This window comes from Prinia subflava, chromosome 1 (assembly GCF_021018805.1).
Source record: "Prinia subflava isolate CZ2003 ecotype Zambia chromosome 1, Cam_Psub_1.2, whole genome shotgun sequence".
Lineage (NCBI taxonomy): Eukaryota > Metazoa > Chordata > Aves > Passeriformes > Cisticolidae > Prinia > Prinia subflava.
In genome coordinates, this window is record NC_086247.1 from 37,913,016 (window position 1) to 37,935,910 (window position 22,895).

At 38.4% G+C, this 22,895-nt stretch overlaps 1 protein-coding gene across 7 annotated transcripts in view; it reads left to right on the forward strand.

Moving 5' to 3' along the window:
- The window catches only part of TOX (thymocyte selection associated high mobility group box), a 219,601-nt gene that overhangs the window by 167,870 nt on the left and 28,836 nt on the right, over positions 1-22,895 (forward strand). For 6 of the 7 annotated variants that reach the window (XM_063393546.1, XM_063393573.1, XM_063393554.1 and 3 more), the window contains 2 exons: positions 6,189-6,467; positions 13,210-13,440. In XM_063393546.1, the coding sequence (XP_063249616.1) occupies positions 6,189-6,467; positions 13,210-13,440 (510 nt within the window). The remainder of the gene's footprint in view (positions 1-6,188; positions 6,468-13,209; positions 13,441-22,895) is intronic. The other variant, XM_063393578.1, reaches the window with a different exon arrangement.

Sequence of the window (22,895 nt, forward strand, 5' to 3'; positions counted from 1 at the left end):
AGGTCTTTTTGGTTTTTCAATTGTCTTAATGATAAATTGTATCTTTTCTCAAGCACAATCCCTTCTTGGTATGTTTGTTCTCCCAAAATTGGATGGCAACTTTATTGTTGTCTTTTCTTCTCTCTTGAAACCTTCACTTATGGAATCAAGTGATTATGTAGGAATTAACTTTTTTCCTGTGTTTTTTAATGAGCATCTCTGTGTCACTGGAAAACTTCTTGCAGATGTGCACTGGCTTATGGTGGAAGACAATTAAAATGCCTGAAATAAAAGCAGTAACATTTCTAAGCGAATTTCATAGCTTTTCAGGGGCTTGGCACAACTAGCACTAATACTGCATTTTAATGTAGTGTTATTTGGGAACAGAGAAACATTCAGATTTAATATGGCACAGGTAGTAACACATGTTTCCTGGGAATATGAAAGAGAATACTACTATTAACAGAGACCCCTTCTGCCTACAAAAGAGTGTCCAAGACACCTACATGATGACTCAGGTGGGTCATGCCAGTGAAGAAAGAAGCACTCTGTGGGTATCTTCATAGCTAACACTTAAGATCCCCTGGGATTTTCTCCCAGGTTGGTTTGGTGTTTTTTTTGGGGGGGATGTTTTTGTTTTGTTTTTGGTTTGGTTTGTTTTGTTGGTTTTTTTTTAATTAAGTGATTAAACCATAGCTTCGTATAGTCTGAAAATTTGTTACTCTCTGACTTGACTGCTCAGATAAGAAGCAAAGAATTGTCAGCCCCTTCTGCAGTGTCCATCAAAACTACTCACAAGAGCATTCAATTTGTAGAAAACTATGCAAAAAATATTGCAAGACCTGATGATGGTAACAGTAATGTCTGCTGTGCCTTGAGATGAATTTTCTCAGTGTAGTGAGATATGTGAACTTTACTTGCTTCAGTGATTGAGCCCTGTGTATTTCTCCTTGTTTAAATGCTTTCATCTCCAGTGAATTATCCCTAGTGTTCCTTGCATGTACTTGGACCTGTTGTATTTACTTTGATCTGTTAAGACAACCTGTCTTTCTTCTTTCATTTAGTGATAACATTTATTATAAATTAATCTAAATAGGGAGGGACAATTGGGACTTCTACAGCTTTTCAGAGAGATGTTGCCTCACGGTTATTAATTATATCTAGAAAAATAACGTGGATTATTTTGCTAACCGCACATTCCCTTTGAAACTTCCTGTCTAGTGCTTCTCAGAAAAGCATTATTTGCTTCTTAGAGCTACATTCTGGGACGTTTCTTAAGAGTCCTGTTATTTGACTCTCTCTGTATCTTGCATGGGTTAACCAGCTTGTATCAAAAAGGCTGGTAATTCAGTTTGGGGTTTTTTATTGCTATGTGCTACATTCTGTGAGAGATGAAGTATTCTATCTGAATGCTGTGTCAGATGAAAATGTCTGTGTTTCGTGGGCTTTGGAGCACAATATTTCAAGAAATATGAAGGTTATTTGGTATAGTCCAGAGGACAGCAGAAAGAATGATCAGAGGTGTAGAAAACACAGTATATGAACAAAGTCTTTCAATCTTCAGGTTTAGTTGTTTAGTCTAAAGGAGAAAAAAAATGAAAGGAAATTCATAATAGCCTTCTAGTGTGTACAACTTTTCTGTAAAGAAGGAGAAAAACATTCCTCATGTCCTCTGGGAGCAAAGCAAAAAGTAGTAGGTTTAAATTACAACAAAGGAGATTTAGGTGAGACATTATGGAAAAAAGCCCTTTCCACTGTAAGGATAGTTTAGCACAAGAATTGCCTAGGGAGGTTATGAAGAGGTTAGACAAACATATGTCAGAAATGATTTAGGTATAGCTAATCCTGCTGTGAGATAATGTTGGACTAAATAACCTTTTGAGGTCCCTTCTAGCACTATTTTCTGTGATTCTGTGATTAGGATACTGTACTCACATTGTCCTGCAGTGAGATGTTTCTTTACAGGGATGATACCACTGTATTCTGCACTGTATGCTTTGCTTTGTTTTTACTCTAAGCTGATGAGATGAATGATAGTCTGATGTTTAAAGCTCTTTAGCCTTGTTCTTAGTACCTCAGGAGTTTTGAGCATGGCATTAGGAGCTCATCTTCAACCACACAGGCCTGTTCTGGTTTTGCATTACCCATGTGTCAATAAGGGGCTTTGGTACACACCTTAGATTTAGGGACTTGTGCTGTCTTTTAACTTGCAGTCAAACACTTATATGGCTGAATGCTCAGTTTCTGCTTATAAGCAAAATGCAAACAGAAAAAAAATAGCCATGAAAAGAAAAGAATCATAGCTACCCCGTTAGTAAAACCAAAATAAAACCAGGCATGTTCTGAAGCTGCATATAACTCAACTTGTGAAACATCCTGGAACTGACAGATGGAGAATGATATTAAAATGCCAGATATTATCATTATTACCTCATCACAGAGACCATTGAAGACGTCAGTTTAAGACTGTCCTTATTTGTTGTAATACTCAAAACTCTTTAACTTTGTTCTTCCATTTGGCATTCTGCCATCTGTCAGGATTTCTGTTCAGCTTTGCATTCGGCAGGAGTGGGTTTGCAGTATTGCCTCTGCATACTGAATGTGGCTCCAGCACAGCTACACAGCGGTGGGCTTTGTAAAACTCCATGTGGAGGAACAAGGAGTATGAGGTTTCACATTTTGAAGTAGTTTAGAAGAAACTGGTCATGCATTTTGACAGAGAGTGTGTCTGATTAGTGTTACTATTCTGCAGAGATGAGGTTGTCACAGCGTCTGTGACAGGGACATACCATTATGCCACAGCAGTGACCCAAGTGTGTAGTTTTCATGGCTGAGTGTGTTCTTGAACCTACATAGGAAATAGGACAGTTCCTGGTTTTCTTGACCCTTTAGGAAAGTTCATGTTTTCCCAGTATGATCTCCCAACTTTTTTGCATTTATGTGAGTAGCTGCCCATGCTTACTCAAGGAATGAGCAGTTTCCATTTCCTTAGACAATCACACTTTTTCACTAGACAGGAGCAGGATGGGAGAAGGCAGGCTCTGCAGTACATGGTAAAGAGATGAGCCAGAAGCCTCATCTGGTCATCTGCAGATGTGAATCATGACTGTGGATCCTGAGTGCCACAGCTCTGCGCGATGGACTTAGACTGGCTTGTTCCCTGCAGGCAGGTCCCTTAGGTGAGGGTTTCTGGCTTAGCATCTGAAAGAGAAAATGTACTGTTAAGCAAGCTTATTTGGTGCTTGTCTACACCTGGTTTTCTGAAGGTAGCCTGGTATTCATCTGATTTAAAAATTCAGGAGAGAAGCTGAATTCCTGTGAAAAGAAAAATACTGGGTTTTTTTACTCCACCACCTCATTTGCAGTCCTCAGAATTTCCCTAGTGAAGGGTTCTCTTGCAAATATATATACACATATATTTTGTATGGGGATACATTCAGTACTGTTCAGTTATTGTATTATCTGAAAACACAGCCTATGTTCAGTACTGGAGCTAAAATTGTGTTGCAGACTATTTAAAAATATATGTTGTTTAAAAAAGACAAACACAGAATGTTCTGTATTATCTATCTGATATTTGAAGCTCTTAAAGGAGAGATATTTTTGAATGATAGCAGAATCAGAGAATCACAGAATGGGTCAGGTTGGAAGGGACCACAGTGGGTCATCTGGTCCAAGCTCCCTGTTCAGGCAAGGTCATCCCAGAGCACATGGCACAGGATTGCATCCAGATGGTTCTGGAATATCTGCAGAGAGGGAGACTCCACCACCTCTCTGGGCAATCTGTTCCAGTGCACGGGCACCCACACATTTACACAAAGAAGTTCTTCCACGTGTTCAGGTAGAACTTCCTGTGCGTCAGTCAAAGCAATTATATCATATTTCATTGCAGGGAAAGTAATTACAATGGTAGCCCTTGCTCTGCTTTTAGAGATAGAGAATTTTGACATTCATTCAAAATAGGAGTCTCATATAGTGGCTGTTACATTTCTAGACAGCATAAAATCATTAGGATGCCTACCTTTCCTAAAAAGCAGTCAATCTTTTCCAGCCTTTCATAGAAGGGTTTATTCTGCACCACGGGATGCTGCCCCATGAAAACCCGAGGGCTCAGCCCCTGCAGGGTGAAGAATGCCTGGGGAGGGCACACACCCACACTGAGTGCTGCAGACAGGGTGGAGGGAGAGCTTTGGGGAGGGTTTTGCCTGCCTGTGCCCAACACATGAGGCACTATGTGGGTTCCCATCCCCTTACTGTTTGGCCCATGCTGGCCAAGAGGATCTGGAGACCCCCCAGCACTGCTCCACTTTCCCCAGCTGCTGCCCAGATCAGGAGCTGGATCCAGAGCAAAGGGCCTGAGCAGCAGTTGCAGCTTCATGGGCACAACTGTCTTGATCCAGTTGTCTGCTGGAGGCACAGATAATGATAGCTTTCAAGGCTAATATGCTTGGCAAGGAGGGAGCTGATACTGGAGGGAAGGGACCAAGAAATCAGTAGTAATTTAAAGATATAAATGTCTACCAGGATTCAAATTTCAGCCTTCAATTGATTTCATCCACTGTGCTCTCTGTGCTCATATCCTCCAGTGCTTTAGTAGTCATTAAATGAAGTTGGAAAACAAGTTTGTATCGATAACTCTTTTTTACCAAAAGCTATTAATTTCTAAAATAACGTAAATACAGGTATAATTGTGATGTCAGTGTCAGAAGCCAATTCAAATACTTTTCAGAGACACAAGTACATTTAAAGTGGTAAGTATGCCATAACTAATGGTATTATTAGTTTGATTTACTGCCAACCAGTCACCTTTACAAAAAATCAATCCCCAAGCTCATAAAATAAAATAAAATAAAATATCTTCCTAAAATTGATACATTTTTACACTGTCAATAATAAGAGAAAAGATGAAGTTACAGGTTTATCTTTACTTTTTCCTCTGTGTTACTGGTTGAAAGGTATCTTACAGATTTCTGTGATATGTGGGAGTGTGTATATGAGCAAGAGATAGGTTATAGAAGTCATGAGCTATAAAAATATTTTTTAAAAAATAAAATCTGAGTGATCTTTAGACAATTCAGATGACATATCTAACAAAGACTGTCAGTAGAATAAATGTGGCTATGTTAATATATTGAACCACTAACACGTGTCCTTATCATAATGGAACTTACACAATGGTATCTGCTGTCACATTCTGCTTTATACACACATACATGTTTTTCTGATGCACAGAAAGACAACTGTATCTATTTCATTTCAGCTCTGAATTCATACTTCCATTTTAAATCACCCACAGAACATCTTAGCTTAAATCTGAGCTTCTCCCTGATACTCTTTGCTATTTGTCGTGTTTCTGTATGAGTGTACTGAAAAGAGGTTACAGGCAATCTGCTGAGGTCTGTGTGTATGGTGCATTTGACCTCCAGACAAGAAAGGAGTTTCATCCTCCAGTGCTTTTAATTCTTATCCTTGCAGAGACTGAATCTGTTGCTTGCATTCAAATAGTATGTCTCGTTAATGCTAAGAAGCAGTGACCCACATAGCACAATGGATGCAATTGTCAGTCCTGAGATTTCTGAGCTTTCCATTCATATATGTCTTAGCAGCAAATCGACTCAGAAATCATTTAATCAGTCTATCAATGCATCCTTCTTGTCAATGGTTTGAATCCTGAAAAGTCCAGTTTCTCACTGGGCATCACCAGCTAAAATAGATTTGGACCTAATGCTAGATATTCAGACTTTGAAAATTCCCAGCAGTCCCCAAATCACAACTCAAATCCACCACAATTCTACATTAAAAAAGCAGGATCTGGAAATTACCTTGAATTTTGAAGACGTTCATGTTCTGGTCTAGGTCTGAACTTCAGAGCGCAAAGCTGTCCCTGTTTGTTAGCATTTCAGAAATACTCTACACACAGTTACAGAAAGCAGTGCCCTTTTGTTCCCCATCACGGAAAAACCTGAGCTTTCATTGTTTTTTTTTTCCTATTTCCAAGGGCTGAGGATAGAGCCTGAATTTTTTATAACAAGTCAGTATTATGCAAATGTCAATCATATCCTTACTATGTTTATTTCCAGTATTTACATGTTTATTTAAGTACTTGCCATTTCCTTTAAGCCTTACATAGCCAATCAGGCCAACCGAGGTCTAAAGGAACAGAACACTTTATTAGTGATATGCTTAATACAGTTTTTTTCCTCTTGTAGATGCAAGATTTACGGAATACAGAAGGAGCCCAGTATAGTTCCCATCCTCAGATGGCAACCATGAGGCCAAGGGTTCAACCTGCAGATATTAGGCAGCCAGGAATGATGCAGCACGGGCAGCTGACTACTATTAACCAGTCCCAGCTCAGTGCACAGCTTGGTTTGAATATGGGTGGAAACAGTGTTCCTCACAACTCGCCCTCTCCACCTGGAAGCAAATCTGCAACTCCTTCACCATCCAGTTCAGTCCATGAAGATGAAGGAGAAGATAGCTCTAAGGTAGGCTTAGATGCTAGGATTACTGTGTAAATGGTGGATATTTTTAGGACCTGCTCAATGAATGATATGGCCGCAGTTATTAAGGTGATACTTGATACATGATTGGTGGTTCACTGAAGTGAATAAAGGGTTACGAATACAGAACTTACAATAACCAGCCAATTCTTTAGGCAGCTTGAGTAAATGACATCATTCCTCTTCTTGAGAGCAAGCTGGAATACTGTTAAACACTGAAAGGATAGTCATTCCTTAAGGACTTTAATATACGGGTTGAATTTTCTCACTTGCATAGCAGGGATGTTTGTTCCCAGTTAAAGATCAAGTTACTGCTATAAAAAGTATGAACAGTCTGTGCAATATGCTAGTCTTTGCTACTTGGTCACAGGATGAGTAAACAGAACATCATAGCAACCAGAACAGAAAGATCCTATGAACTTTAAAAACCTTACCTTGAAAATCTGGAAGACCCTGTATGCATTTATACTTTTGAGAGGTGCTGACACTTGATCATGACATGTTTAAGCTTCATTTTCATGTCAGTACAGGAATGAAGTGATAAGAGTAATTTACAAAATAAATTTCTTTAAAGGATAAATGTCAATCTATATAGCAGGTTTTGCATGCAAAAATCTCCTAAATCTCCCCAAAATCTTGAAAACCTCCCAGAAATACACAAGTCTATTATCTTGATTTCACAGACAGAAAAACTGAGACACAGGAAGATTGGGACTTTGTACTAAGCCATCCCTTAAAACAGGAGTATAGCATGTCAAAACTGAAAGAAAAGAACCTCCTTAGCCCTGTTTTGTGGTCACTAGAAAACAGCAGTCCTGTTAGAGCACTCCTGCAGTGCTTAGTGTACCACAGCCATGTCTGGTGGGAAAAGTTGCAGACTTGCAGGGAATGTGAAGAAAACACATTGTGAGTCACTGAGGAGGTATAATCCACTCAAGAAATGTAAGTCTGATTTGTTTTAACATTATACTGTTTTTCATGCCTCAAGCTATAAAATAATCATGTAATTGGAGACATATGTTTTACTACATTTTGAATAAATTCTGATTTCAAAGTTTTATTTCAGGACATCGCCCTGATTTCACAAACTTTAAGTTTTAAAAATTACTGAATAATTCATACGTTTTAAATGAGCACTTTCTTACTGAGGGAGACTTTAGAATACAGCTATGTAAAAGTAATTCCAGGCAGCCTTTACTTTTTCAGAATAATTTATTTGCTACTGCTGTTGCATTGTTAATATTTTTACATTGCTGAGAGTGTGCAAGATGTTCTAAACTTCTGGAGAAAATATCCATTCAAATAATTAGTATTTCCTTTCTACTTCTATCAAGTATTTCACTTATTTAACCTATATCTTTAATGTACTTTTTCGCTGTAGCACTTTGTGCTGGCAAAAGTGTAGGTTTGTGGTTTCAAACAATCAGTAGTTATCTTAGGCTAATGTTTTTGATAGAGAAATACAAAGAACTCCAGACTAAGTAAAACTTGGTCCTTTCTTTGTGAAGGCCAGTTGATATAGCTTTCAATTTTTAACAAGGATGTTATTCTGGGGAACTCTCTTTAAAATTCTCTCATGCTCAGTCTAAGCAGAAGAAGATGACAAATGGCACAATGAATGACACAAAATTTAATCCAGTGTGCTGAAGTAGATACAACACCTTAAAATTATATTTATAGTGCCACTGCTAAGATAAAAGTTTTAAAGGATATTACATTTGGTTATTATTGACAGAGGGCTTAAATTCTCCTCCATCTAGTATGGTTTAAACAGCAAGCTTGATGGGGTGCAGATAATGCCATACATGTCTTCTGTGGGATTTCTTAGAGCTTCATGAAGACACCTGAGGCTGGCCACCAACAGAGACAGGCAGTGGGCTGGCACGCCTGATCCCATGCAATGGTTCTTCTGTAGTCCCCTCTGTAAAAGACAAGAGGGGTTGAATAATCAGCCTAAGGAGTTAAGTATATTGTACTTCAAGATTTAAAGCTCTCCCCTGTGTATCTTTGTGTCATGTTGCTCTTCCTCAAAGCTGCCAGTGAGTGGATAAGAATACTCAAACCAGTTTTCTGTGGAGACCTTTCTCCACAGGTACACCAGTATTACATTTTATCAGAGTTGCCTTGGTGGGGCCTGTGAAAGCTCTCTCTGGAAATCATCTTCCCAATGAAAGAAGGCACTTGTTGGGGACAGGAACATATAGACTGACTGTTCTGTCTCTTGTGAGAACATCTATCTTTTCACTGAATATAACTTCGAGAAATTTGGATTTTTCTCTTTGATTTATAAACTATCCTGCAGATGTGTGGTATTATTTAATAGATCAGGGCCAGAGCTCATTAGCCAGTCCTTCGGTAGGAGTTGCAGTCATGGGGTCACTGTTGGAGTTTACTTCATGGAGTCAGAGATGTTCCTGCCATGAGCACTGTGAAAAAAGCAATGCCCTTAAACTCACTGTGTCATTAATAGCATTAGGGATATTCTCCCCATTTAACCAGTGGGACAAGATGTTTGCCTGTGTATCCACATTGCTCAAAAAGTACATTTCCAAACAGAAAATCACCTCAGTGTCAGATGACCTCCCTCAGTTTGTACCAGCTGAAATGTGTGAAAGAGAGGCCACTGGTCTTTTCATAGCATATTTGGTAAAGAGGTCCCTAAAAACTATGCCTATTTCCATTTAGAAAAAAAAAATACAGAAATCTCAATATCCTGCCCATATTTACATTAATTTATAGAAAGAGCATGATGGAAGGTATAAAAAAATACTTTTTGTGCACATTTGGACTAAAAGTCTAATTGCTGCCCTGTGAACAACTGATTTCCATGCCTGAAGGAAATGACCATTTCAGCTCAATATATATATTCCAAATTCCAGTATTGAGCTTTACAAACTGATGTAATTGTTCATGTACTGAGCTTCTCATTCTATGGTAAATATTCAAATTGTTGTAAGCCTTATCCAACATATACAGAACTAATGGCAGCCGCTGCTAAATATTATTTGGCAATACTCATTCTCATAAAGACTCTTTCATATAGAGTGTTCAGACTTCAACTGTTCTATACTCCCTTGCTCAAAGAAAGGGAAAGGAGCTGCATTATAAAGGGCTCAGTTTCCTTTCATGCTATTGCTCTAAAAGCAGGACAGCCGAGGTTGCTTGACCATAAGATCAGTGACAACTGTAGCATAATTGTAAGGTTGGATATACATTCACAGAGCTGCTAAGACCATGGAATTGTGAAATGTAGCCTCAGACTAAGGGTATTGTCTCTGCAAGGGGTGCACATCACTAAGGCTCCTTAATTCTAAATCTCATATGCGGGGCTATCGTTAAAAGAAGAAAAAAGTGAGAACTTAAACATTAGTGGTTGTAAGTAACTATAAAAACCTTCTAAACAAAGTGGCCACTTAGCACATGCCTTATTCTGACCACCTCAACATTGGAATATTACATTTATGTAATTCTTGCCATAATTCACACTGTTGGATCGTTAAACATGTACTTTGTTATTGCCAAGCATAATTGTGAGCTGCTGGAAGCATTACTGGTTTGTAAATAAGTATTTCTTCATAGATGGATGATAACAGGGTTTTCTTCCATATTCATTTGCATATCACTTATGAGAGAAATTCAAATAACGTATTTTGAAGGGAAGATAGCAAAAGGACTGCAAGTAGCAAGAATTAAATAACAGAAACACAATTACTAAAGAACTGCTGCAGCATATTCTCCTTATGGCAGAAGTTTTACAATATTTACTTTATATGATAGGAGTTATAAGTGGAATTCTGTGTTGTCTGTTCAGCCTATTATGCAGATGGTGCTTGATTAAAATCTATTTTAAACTACAGCGATTACTGCAAGATAGTGTGCATAAAACAGCTCTCCTAGCTCCATTAAAGGCTTTGGTACTATTGCAGTTTATTTTAAATATGCTTATAGACATTTTCCAGGTTCTCAAGGGATGTTTAGATATCAACGATGTGCCTTATTTGATAGTTTTAAATCCTACACTAGATATTCTTGTGATCTATTATGTGTGCAACATGGTTAATGTACACTTTTTTAAAGTGAAAGATTATTGCTTTCTTGTGATAAATAAGTTAAATACATCACCATAATTAAGCAATAAGCCATGACAGGAGGTGGATTACCATGAGCTAACTACACCTCCAGGGATTTTGAGGCACAAGTCTATGCCTAGCACAATATATATGGTTTTTATTTTATTTTCCATCTGTCTCTGCTTTGGTGGTTAGAAGTGGAGTCTATGAAGCTGATAGACTGATGGGAGCATAAGGTAGGCCATCATCTCAGCCATTTGCAAGGTTATTAGTACTGGAATTCTGGTATTCTTTTTATTTTGTTATTTTCATATAAGACAAACAGAATTTCCCCTGTGAGTACTCTGTTTTTAACAGTGGGTTTTTGAAGTCTCTTGATCATTAAGGTTGGAGAGTAAGTTTTTAGAGCTGTTCACAGAACAGCTTACCAGAAGGCGCTTACACAAGTTTCTGTAGTATATCACCTAGTTTAAGGGTAGTTGAAGTAATGCAGTATCCTAACATACAGAGAACTTTTAAATCTCATTGGTTCAAAAACAAACTAAAAGAAAACAAATGTTTTCAAATCACACAGGTAAAATTTTAATTATAGAACTAATTATTTCAAAGTCTTCTTGTCCATGGAGTTTGCACTGGACTTCTGAAAAGTTTAGACTAATGTCCTCAAATTAGAGCCCTAGTTAATTATACTTTGACTGCTAGTTTTGTGTACCCTGTAGAATTAAAACAATAGCAAGAGACAAAAAGCTGGATAACTTAATAAATTTTCGTTTCCATATTTTCCAAATGCTGACAATAGGCTGAATGTCTATTAACTTTGTATTAAAGTTGCATTAACATTAAAGTTAACATAATGCTCAGAAAACAAGCAGCTTCATTTTCAAGTTGTGGTCACCACTTGGTTGCTGTTTTTAGTAAGCCACAGAGATTCAAATTGTTCACTGTAGTCACTTGAGTTCTCTTGGACACCACATAGTGAGGCATATAAGAAAATTAAAGTTATTTTTCTCAAAATGAGGATTTCCAACCATTTTCCTCATGCATTTCCAATGATTTGAACACCTGTATCCTCCTGTGCCACTTGATATGCATTATTAAAAAATAATAATAGAAGGAAGTGAAAGAAGTCATGCCTAGTAGATCCTTAGCCTAGAGCATAGCATTTATGCTCTTGATCTTCTCTTCTCTTGAAAATGCTTATGATGCACAGTGCTTTGGTCATGCCAACACAAGAAAAAAGCCTTTGAACCCAATTGTAAGATCACACACCATTTCTACAGTTACAGTAAATTAAGTGATCATATCAAGAAAAGCTGCTTTGCCATGGAGCTCCAATGTGTTGAAGAATCAGGTTATTGTCCCTTTATGTGCTTGTAAGTCATTGAATCCTAGAATCATTTAGGTTGGAAAAGACTTTTAAGATCATTGAGTCCAATTGTTAACCTCACACGTCCAAGCTCACCACTAAACCATGTGCCCAGGAGCCACATCTACACATCTTTTAAATGTCTCCAGGGAGGGTGACCACCACTTCTCTGGAAAGCCTGTTCCAATGCTTGACAATCTTTTTAGTGAAGAACTTTTTCCTAATATGCAATCTAAACTTCCCCAGGGGCAACTTGAGGCCATTTCTTCTCATTCTATGGCTTGTAACTGGGGTTGACAGACCAGCACTCACCTTGATACAACCTTCTTTTAAGCAGTTGTAGAGAGTGATAAGGTATCTCCTGAGCCTTCTTTTCTCCAGGCTAAACAACCCCTGTTTACTCAGCTGCCCCTTACAAGACCCTAGCTCCAGACCCTTCACCAGCTTCACTAGGAAAAGAGGGTGCTTTGCTGTTTGCACAAATGCTCATGTGCAGGGCTTTTTTCAGGTGGTGCATAAATAAGGCACATGAGCTTTCCTCCATACACCATTTCTCTTTTACTCCTTTCCTCAAACCACTTGCTTTTACATGAGCAGATGTAAAAACTACTCAGCTAAATCCAGAGAGGTCAAAACTCATCCTTTAGAGGGCTCTAAATTGTCTATACTGGTAAAGGTTTGTTTCTTCAGACATTAATTAGAATGTGTGTAGGGAATTGTCTGTAACTTGAATTGCTTGGTTCACAACCAGACTTTCTTCAAAGTCCCTGGAAGATGTACCATCAGCTGTAGAAGAAATTGATTTGAACAGTAGTCTGGGGTCATTCTGGGGAAGGACGAAAATAAGCAAAAGGTAGAAATGGCAGTGTTCCTGTTGTGCTTCAGTGTCTGCAGGTGGTTCATGTTACAGAACTGATACTCAGGCTATAGAGAAACTAATTTCATTTGAATTTTCTCATTATTTTCTTGTTATAGCCACTAGCAATAAAACTTAGAAAAGGTGAAAAGATGACCAGAGATTATAGTGATTATATGAAAGAGAAATATAAAGTATTTAAGGGAAAAAATAGCATTATCTGAAATACTTACAGTGAATTTTATACATGTGACTAATGCAGATAATGTCAGCATAATGCAGATAATGTCAGCATTTGTATTATCAAAGATGACAATAGAAATTCCATTTCTGCATGCAAAGTCCAAAGTTTTTGCATCACAGAGGCTGTAACAGTGGTTGGAATGAATTAAACTGGCTTTTTTTTAATAGTACTTTCCTACTTTTATGTTACAGGTCAATGGTGGCGAGAAGAGGCCTGCTTCAGATATAGGAAAGAAACCCAAAACTCCCAAAAAGAAGAAGAAGAAGGACCCAAATGAGCCACAGAAGCCTGTGTCTGCCTATGCATTATTTTTTCGAGATACTCAAGCAGCCATCAAGGGCCAAAACCCCAATGCTACTTTTGGTGAAGTCTCTAAAATTGTAGCGTCAATGTGGGATGGCTTAGGAGAAGAACAAAAACAGGTACACTATGTGCTGTAGCTCAGAGGCTTTGTTTTGGGAAAGTGTTATCAGGGTCATCTGAGCACTGTAGGCAGCTTCTTTTGTTAGCCAGGATGAAACTTGAACATGTGCCATCTCAGGAACATGATTTAAAGAGACTGAGATAAGGAGAGTAGGGTTTTATTTCGTCTGTATGAAACCATTAAAAGAGTGTACCTTGTTTTGGGATGTGGCACAAGTTTTAGGATTGTATTTAGGAATGTTTTATGCTGCAGTCTGAGGGCTTAGGATTTTACAATGTCATTGCCCTGTATGTGAATCTGCCATGTAAGAAGACCTTGCTGCCAAATCTGTGCAGTGGGAGCTGGCTGAGCTCCCACTTGCAGATGTTTCCCTTCCCCATGATCCCATGATGCCAGAAGTGAAGCTAGGCTCACATTTGCTCCCAAACCACCTGGCTTTTATGAAAGGAGTTAATGATGTGTTGACCCAAAGAGACCTGGGGTGGATGCTGGCAATGGGCAGCCTCTGGCATTTATCTGGGCTGAGGAAAACATTTCCCAAGGTTACTTCTGCCATCCATGGCCTTGGTTCTGCAATGAGGCCAGCAGAGCTGGACCTGAAACTTTGCAGAAATCCTTCCAAGTGAGTGAAAGCTGTGTAAAAGTGGGCAACTCTGGAAGCTCATCACATTTAAGTGGTGACAGCTGGCAATTACCATTGATCCTCACTGTAGCATACCATTGCTCTTCTGTTGTTATTGGTTGCATTTTTACTAACTGCCAACAAAATGCATTGGATTGATAAAGGAATGGGATCTTTAGGAAAGCAACAGATATGGAAGGAAAGGATGTGCTGGGTGAGAGTTTTATTGGCTACAGGAGGCCTGGATTGGTGTTGATGTTAGCACAGAGTGGAAAAGTACTGGGAATGAGCTGAATCTCATTCATTCATACACTGTTATTACAAAATTGTAGTTAAAAAACTAAGGATTAACAAAAACTTTTGAATTATTTTTTGCTATGTAAAATTATTTGGGCCTGGGGAAAAAAAAAAAGGTTACTTTGCTAATAACTGGGTGGTGTTGGTACATCTAGATCCTTGTTAAAGATATCAGTGTAAAAAGAATCAAGATTTGGCACTCACTGACTAACTGAAAAAAAAAAAAAGCTTTTGTTATCTAGTATCCACCCATGAATAAGGCCAGCATTTGGAAGGTTTAGCTGGAGGAAAGGTAACTTTCTGAACACAGCGGTCAGAAAAGTCACTTAGACTGGCACATTAGAGTTATTTTCTTGTGTTGTGTCTTTCTTTTCCCTTTTTTAAAATGCCCAGCAAAGGCCAACCTAAAATGCACATTTTCTTCAAGCTTGTCATGTGAGTACTACCACAAAAATATTAAAGCCCTTCCACAGAAATGTGTAAGAAAAGTGCATGAAACCCTAAATTTCCAGCTTTAACTCCAATTTCCTATTCATGTTTGAAAGCAAAATTTTAATAAGTCCTATGCTGTAAGAACAGAACAAAATTTATTTTCTTTATCTCTGTTGTTGTTAATTTAAGTTGAAACACAGATGAATGATGTGTTATGGAATCCATATGACACATGCCTGTAAAAATGGCTGCAACTATGTTTTTTAAGCCAATTCTTTAAGGAGTTTGGGTTAGCATGTCTTTGTTGGGTTTTGACTCATTTTGCCTATTCATTATCATCTATTAAGTACATTTTTAAAATTCCAGGCCCAAGCCCTTTCTAATCTAACAGTACAAAAATAATAAAATATAGTCCCCATTAAAAAAAAGGCAATCCTATTTTCTAGAATAAAATTAAACTCATTTTTTATTCCATTAGGGTTCTAATAGTACAAAGTAATGGTTACAAGACATCTTAACTGACTAGATAGTCTGTAAAGGCCTAATTTTTTAGATTCAGAGCATTAGTAACTGCTATGAAACCTATGTCTCTGGTAGGAAAATTGGACTCTAAAAATACAGATGATTAATGTAGCATTTGGTATTTGGCATTGAAGAAGCTTCAGAAATTCAAAAATAGTTAAATAAAGAAACAATAACATCATTAGAGGACTACTTTATTGATGAATTATACTTGCTGAAAAGGATTCAATTATCATAAAGCTTCTGGCTTATGTTTTGGAAGCTAATGCTTATTCTGGAATTTAAATAGAAATATGTTTCCAAATTATGTTTCCTGAATTGGAACTCCTTTTACTATTTAAATAGTAAATATAAATGAATCAGAAAGTAGAACATAATGCAGCTATTGAGAAAGAATAGCCTCATGTTTTCATGCTAAAATGAAATCTTCTTTGTTCCTATGATCTGAGCCAATTTTTCTGAAATGCATAGAATTCTTCTTGTTTATTCTTGAAGATTGACCACAGAACAAATAAAAGCATAGAAACTCAGTACAATAATGACCTAAGGGCAGTATATGTATGTCCAAGACTTTGCAAGAAAATTTTGATAACCTGGCATATTAGACTGTAGCTCGAAAAGCTTTGTGCAATAACCACATATATTTTTTCAAACTGTGAAGAACTAGGAAAGTGTTGTTTGAGAAAATAGGATTTGAATGACAAAAAAGGAAATGGTGTTTTGAACTAACTGATGGTAGGTGCCTTACTGAGCTTAGGGGAGGGTTATGCTTAGAATGGATTGCACTCTGATACTCTTAACATGAGAATAATGTGATTTATTAGACTGAAGCAGATACCAGTGATGACCCTCTTATTTTATCATATGAAGACATTTGAATTTTTGAATCATATGTTCCCATTAATTTCTGTGTGTAAAAGGCCCATTTGCAAACAACGGTGGTGTGTGCCTGTATTTTGTTTGTCCAAGTCTATCTACACAGAGTCGAGAAGTTAAAGGGAGTTTAGTGGTCATGGTGGACTTTGTCATGGACTTCTGAAATTCTGGATAGAGTACAATAATTACACATTATCAGAGGCAGGTGCTGTGCATTTTCCTTCATTTTTAACTGTAAATGTTTTCTAAAATTGTTCAGATTGATAGATCTGTGAATGGTAGGCAGCTGTAGCAGTAGTTTGTTGAGGAACATTCTCCTCAATGCTGTAGCCAGAGCACTGGGATTTGGGTTTTTTCAGTAACTCTTCCAGTTCCTCTCCTGTGATCACAAACACTCTTTTCTCCCTAGTACTATACTTCTGTGCTTCCCATTTCTATAGCTTATCTATGTACATCTTTGCCCTTTGCACACTTTTTACTGCAAAGGGGAGATAAACAGCCCCTGGGAAAGAGGATGCTAAATGGTTGAGTCACTGGCTTTCAGACAGAACACTGGTTTAAACTGGGTAAAAAGGCTATTCAGGTCATTTTCTGTCCTTAGAAGAAAAAGTAATTTTAAATCAGTACCAGATGTGCATGTACTAAATGAACCTTAAGTTTCTAATTGGAGCCCTAGTAAAGCTGTAATAGATGTGGCAAATTACAAACAAAATGTTCTTGTTTACTTTAGTGTAACTTTAAAACTTCAGCCAAAGACCTTAATAAATGTTCTGTTATTCTAAAAATGGAATTGAATGTCTATTCAACATTCAACAAAATTAATCTCTGGTGTAACTTCAGTGACTTAACTGGAATTCTAGTGGGAATTAATTTGGCCTCCTATGAACAGCTCAGTGTGCATAGTTGTGTGTGTGTGTGTATGTGTTCCTGTGTGTTTGCTTCAATGCTGTGCTGGTCCTACAGCTGGGACAAGGAGGGATTCACCTCGAGCACCCAAAACCTTGCAGTCAGAAGAAGCAGGTGAAACAACTGAGTGCTGTGACAGATGCTTTCTTTCAGGCTGCATAATTCATAGACAGTAATATTAGCTGCAACAGTTCAGCTCAATAGCAACACCTCATTATTTTATCCCTCAGTATTTATTCCTATGGTTGACGCCTCATGAAATTACTGTTAATGTGTTTATATAAGGGCAGATCTGACACAAGTGGGAAGAATTTAATTTCCCACTCATTCTTTCCTGCTGATGTGTCCTCTTCCCCTGGTAGAAGTGGCAAGTGTAAATAGTTAATTTGCTTCAATTATGAGCCTGTCCTGCTAAATTAGAAGCAGCAGGAATATGAAGAGCCAGAATTATACATATGAGGCAGCTGACAAATCCTCCGAGCTCACAAAATCAAATCATTTACTCCTCACTGGTGCTCAAAGACCTACTAGATAAAACCTGCAGTTCATTCTTTTAACATCTGATGGAATTGAATTGTGTGTTACCAATACTTATGTAAAATCAGGGGCTTTTATTTTGTTTCTAAAAGTAACCCAGACTGATTTGGGCATGAAAAATAGCAAAGTGTATATTATAAGTTTCTCTTTTGACCACAAGGATATTTTAGACATAGCACATTATCCACAGCTGGGCTGAACCACATAGATCAGGAGGGGGTTTACAGGTAATGCTGGCCAACACCTCATGTCTCCACAGCTTCTCTCATGATATGAGACGCTACAAATCAGATCAAAGTGGATCCAAGATCAGTGTATGAAGAGGTCTTAACTCTGCCTGTCCTGGGGAACACCCGACCCATCCTCCCTCCCTAGCTGTGACTGCCTCCCATCCCTTGACATGACGAATGAGATCACCCATCCTGTGGCTAGAAGAGCCATCATGACCCCATACACTGCCGTGTGTGGGGTGCCTGGTGTCAGGATGTCAGGGGTCATCAGGATGTTCAGGGGACTGGCTGCTGAAACAGCTTCAGAAGATGTGCAGACCATGAGGTCAAAGGAGTCAATAGCATTTTTAAAACAAATTTTCAATTTCTTCCCTTATATATGCTGACATACTCACACAGACATTTGTTTATCTATCTCTTATTCTCCCTTTAAAAACCCTCACTTGCTCCGTGCTAATGAAGCAATCTCCAAGGAATAACTAAAGCTCTTGTAAGAGGATGAGAATGTACCTCCAGTTCAGTAGATAAACAACCACACAAGGTTTAGCTTTGTTTTATTTTTGTAAAGGAGAATGGGAAGAGAAGGCACATCTGTGTGTGCACACTGCCAAAGTGAATTTAGGCAAAATGGATTCTGGAATAGGCACTATGAACAGCAGTCTTACATCTCTCCTCCCAGCTACCTGCACCAGCAATGTTCCTTTCACCAGTGTTGCATCTTAGGCGTGTTTTTCTTCACAAATTTATATATTGCAATTGCATCTCTACCCTTTGAAGGTCTAGACTGGGGTGTCAGGATTTCAAAACAACTGATCCTCATCCTGGTGTGTTCTCCTTCTCCCTTCCTCTGAAAGCATCTGGGCTTAATGAGCTGGAATAATAGACACGTGCTAAGCACAGATACAACTCATGTCTTTGAACATATATGTAAATTTATATCTTCAGCTTTTTTTATAGCTCTGGCTTCTACATGGTCAGTCCTTGAAGCCCTTAACTTCTATTGACTTCAGAGGGGAGAAGTATTAGGCCCTCTGGGAGCACTGAAGTCACAGGGAACATCAGACACCCCCTGCTCAGGGTGGATTTCTAACATCCATTTGCAGCACACAACAAACACGGCTCCTAGAGAGATATTGCACAAGGCCCCTGAGTTATTAAATGTTGACTTTAACTCTACCTCACCTTCTTATTTTACTTGGAAGCAGCTGGGCCAAAAGGGCCCTGGATTTCAAATACTGCTGTAGCAATGTGCCTAAATAATAGCCTTAATTTTCAGCATATTCTTCTTCCCCAGCTTTGAGCCATACATTTGACTTCAACAGGAACAAGACTTTTATGTCATTTGCATACAAAACTGGATTTAGGCCCTATTATTTTACCTCCATTCAGGCTGATATCCTTATTTTTAAAAAAAGAGTAGCAGCAGGTAGAAATAATCACCAGATAAATCTCACATTTAATGTCACTTCTTTTGTACTCAACTTTCATCCAACCTGCTTCTGATGAAGTGTACAGTCCTACTGCTGTAAAGTGAAAGCATCAAGACTGTGAGGTCAGATTTAAGCCTGGCACAAATGGCTGCAATTTTCAGTGTTCTCCATAGAGTCTCGTTGTTTGTGCTGGAGCTGAATTTGGCCTGTGATCTTTCCCCCACATGCCAGAAAGACAGAATTCCTTCCCCTAAGCCTCTAATATGTCATCAGTATCTTTCCATGCTCTGCAGTCAAAGAGACTACTGAGCCATATAGCTAGCCCTGGGCCTCTTTGTTACTGTATGTACTTAGATTAAAAATCAAATGGTAACATATTTCAATGTCCATTAAGCAATTCTGAGGGGTTTTTTTTTCTGACTGCTGTGGGAATATCTTTCTCCATATTTCAGATGAGTGTGTGCAGCTCTAGGTGCCTTTGCTGCAAAATCAGGAGATTAAAACTAGAGATATGTCTCCCACTTGGAAAAAAATACAAGTTTTCTCTATGAGCCGACATATTTAGGGCCGGGAATGACAATCTGAATGTGGAATTTAATTCTGGATTGGAGCCTACTGTATTTTATCAGATGACATTCCTGTAAGTGTAGTCCATGAAAATGACACTCCCAAGGGATATAACACTGCAAAGACCAAGAATACAAAATCAGTCATGTTGCTTTTTGATTTACTATTTTTGCATATACCATTTTGTAGGGTTTCTGGAACACTTCCACCAAAACAAATATGGGCACTTGTACATCATTTTTAAAAGACAAATAAAACTTGCTTGCAAGTCTCAGCTCTAAGGAGATAGCCACAAGAAAAATAGAAAACTTTTCTTTCTTTCTCATCCTAATACCGTCTATTTAGGCAAAGCCAGGGAAGTAGCATGGTTTATTCCAATTGGCTTTGTCAGCTAGGAGACACAGAGCTTTTACAGACTTCCATGAAGCACAAACTCTGAGGTCTCTTTTTATCCAAAAATTATGAGTCAGTTTAGTTCACTGTCTCTGAGTCTAGTATCATCTCTAGTAACAAAGGGGACTGTAGTCACAGCAATAGTTTTCCATTAGCACCTGATAGTCAAAACTGAGGATGTGGTTGCAGACATTTGAGTGCCTGTTTTGGCTCTTGTGATGACTGGGGGAAGGGAGATCTGTTCTCCTCAGGCAATAAGGGTGCAAGCCACAAGTGACAGGGTAGTAATCCCCCTACCTAGTGTGTTGTGATGTGTTGATAATATTCCACGAGCAAGTTGAGAGGAAGTTCACTATGAAAAAATGGCTAGCCAGAACAAAAACCTGGTTTGAGACATTACAAGTATATTTCAACTATGTACATATTTATCAGTAATGAACTTCATATTATAAAACACATAGAAAAGCAGGGAACACATAAAGCCTGCCTCAAAGGCTTTTTATGATCCAAAAAAACAAGAACTAAACAGCATTTAAAATACATAAAGTAAAACATGACCAGAATTTGGCAGCATAAAGCAAAAATGCTTAAGTTCTACTGTGGTTTTAATTTGGTGAACATAGTAGATGTGAGTGGGTGTCCTGTAACTTGCCACCCCTCTCTCTCCCAGTGGAATTTTGGTGCATGCAGTTTAGGGATGTGCATCGCTGTTAGTAAGAGGAGTTCAGTCCTTGCTGTAGGCCGCAGGAGCTCTGATGGCCACATGCATGGTCAGCCCAGGAAGCCTGAGCCAAAGGTTGCTGGTGCAAAGACCTGGGGGCTGGTACCAGCCTGTGAGAGCCCAGGGCATTCATTTTCCCTGGGCCTAATTCAAATTCTATCTTACATATTTATATGCACAAAGTCGGGTTTTGTGCTCGCTCCTTTTTACGTGCTTTGCTGTACAGTGTAAGGGAATTTGAAACTACCTTGGAAGTGCAATTAAATGAGGACCTGTGTATTATTCTGTCTGTATTTTTGTGTGTGAAGCACAGTAGGAAAATAATACCAGCAAGTTCCATTTACAGACAAACGCATGTAGTCTCGGTGTTTTGGGGTTTCTATAATATGCTGAAGAGAAAAAGAATAAATTAAACTGACCTACTCTGTATGTACAAAATGATCTCTTTTTCTGCCAACATTCATTTTTCCACAACTGGGACAATATAGAAAATAAAATACTGTGTAAGGGCACAAATATACTGTATCTGAATCAGAATGGGCCTTTGCTGCCTGAGTGACAATCAGTTGACGTTCAATTATCATGTTAATTGAATTAAAGCAAAGTGGAAATTACCTAATTCCACAACTATATGTTCCTGTCAAGTTACTTATTTACTAATTGTTGCTTGTTTGACAGAGGACGGGAAAATTATCTTATAGGAGATTTCTGAGATGCTATAAATAAAATCAAATATTCCTACTATAATGTATCGATAAGCAACAGAGCAGATCTTTGTTTTATGATACAGGAAAAATGTTAATTGTAGTATTTGATATGATGGGTTGTATAATTTGGCACTTGTCTTAAGCATGAAGCTCAAAATACCTTCACCTATTATCTAGGGCACACTTGAATGATGACACAAGCCCCAAAAGTGCTGCAAGGATGCAAGTCCTATACTTACAACAACGCCAAACTATTTAAGCCCGAGGGCTAAAGAATTTTCACAGCTGCAGAAAAAAAAAATTAAAAAAAGAGTTTGAGAGGAGCAGCTGACTCGTTCATACCTGTTTGAGGTACTGCTGCAAATGCTGAAGACACTTGCCCTGCCTTCATAAGCCCTCAGTACAAGTCCAGCCCAGCACAAAGCCAGTGAATTGGTACCACTGCAGGGCCACATTAATTTGCCCTCAGAGAAAATATTACAGCCCGACCAGACCTTTTTGCTATTTATCTTACCAAGTCTTTACTCCCCAGACAGGCAGAACTTACCCTAATTTTTAGTGTAGGCCATGACCAAGGAATTTCCAAAGCTATCAGCAGGATCATCAGCCTACTTGTATGCTGACTTAAGCAGTGGGCACCTTCAGAAGAATATAGACAGTGAGAGCTCGACCTGTTGTCCTCAGAGGACACACCAGTGCTTTTCCAGGAACAAAGTGGGGTGAGCTGATCACATTCCAGACAAGACAGCCTGCAGGAGCCATTCTTGCCAATGCAAAAATCAAAGCAGGCTGGGGTCATCTAAAACTTTTTCCCATCCAATAAGGACTTTTTTACTATGATGACCTCCTGTTAAATCATTCAATTTTATAGTGCCAGAGAAGACATGGTATTCATGTGATTGTTATTCGTTCACCAAAAGATTGAGGAGAAGAGGTCAAGGCAGTGTGTACACTGACCATGGTAGATGTGTAGGTAGGACATAATTAAATAACAATGGTCTGATGATGTTTCTATGAGGTAGTGATGTTTTAAATGGAGATTTGCAGAATTGTTGTTAGCTTCACATTATTGAGTTAACCTTGTGCAATATGACTATTTGCAGGAAAAGTCAAGTCCCAGAGGTCTCTTTCAATTATGCTGTGACTGTAAGAGCACAGCGGGAGTGTCTATTTTTTATATTTGTGTAATGTAAAATAAAACCCAATGTGGAAG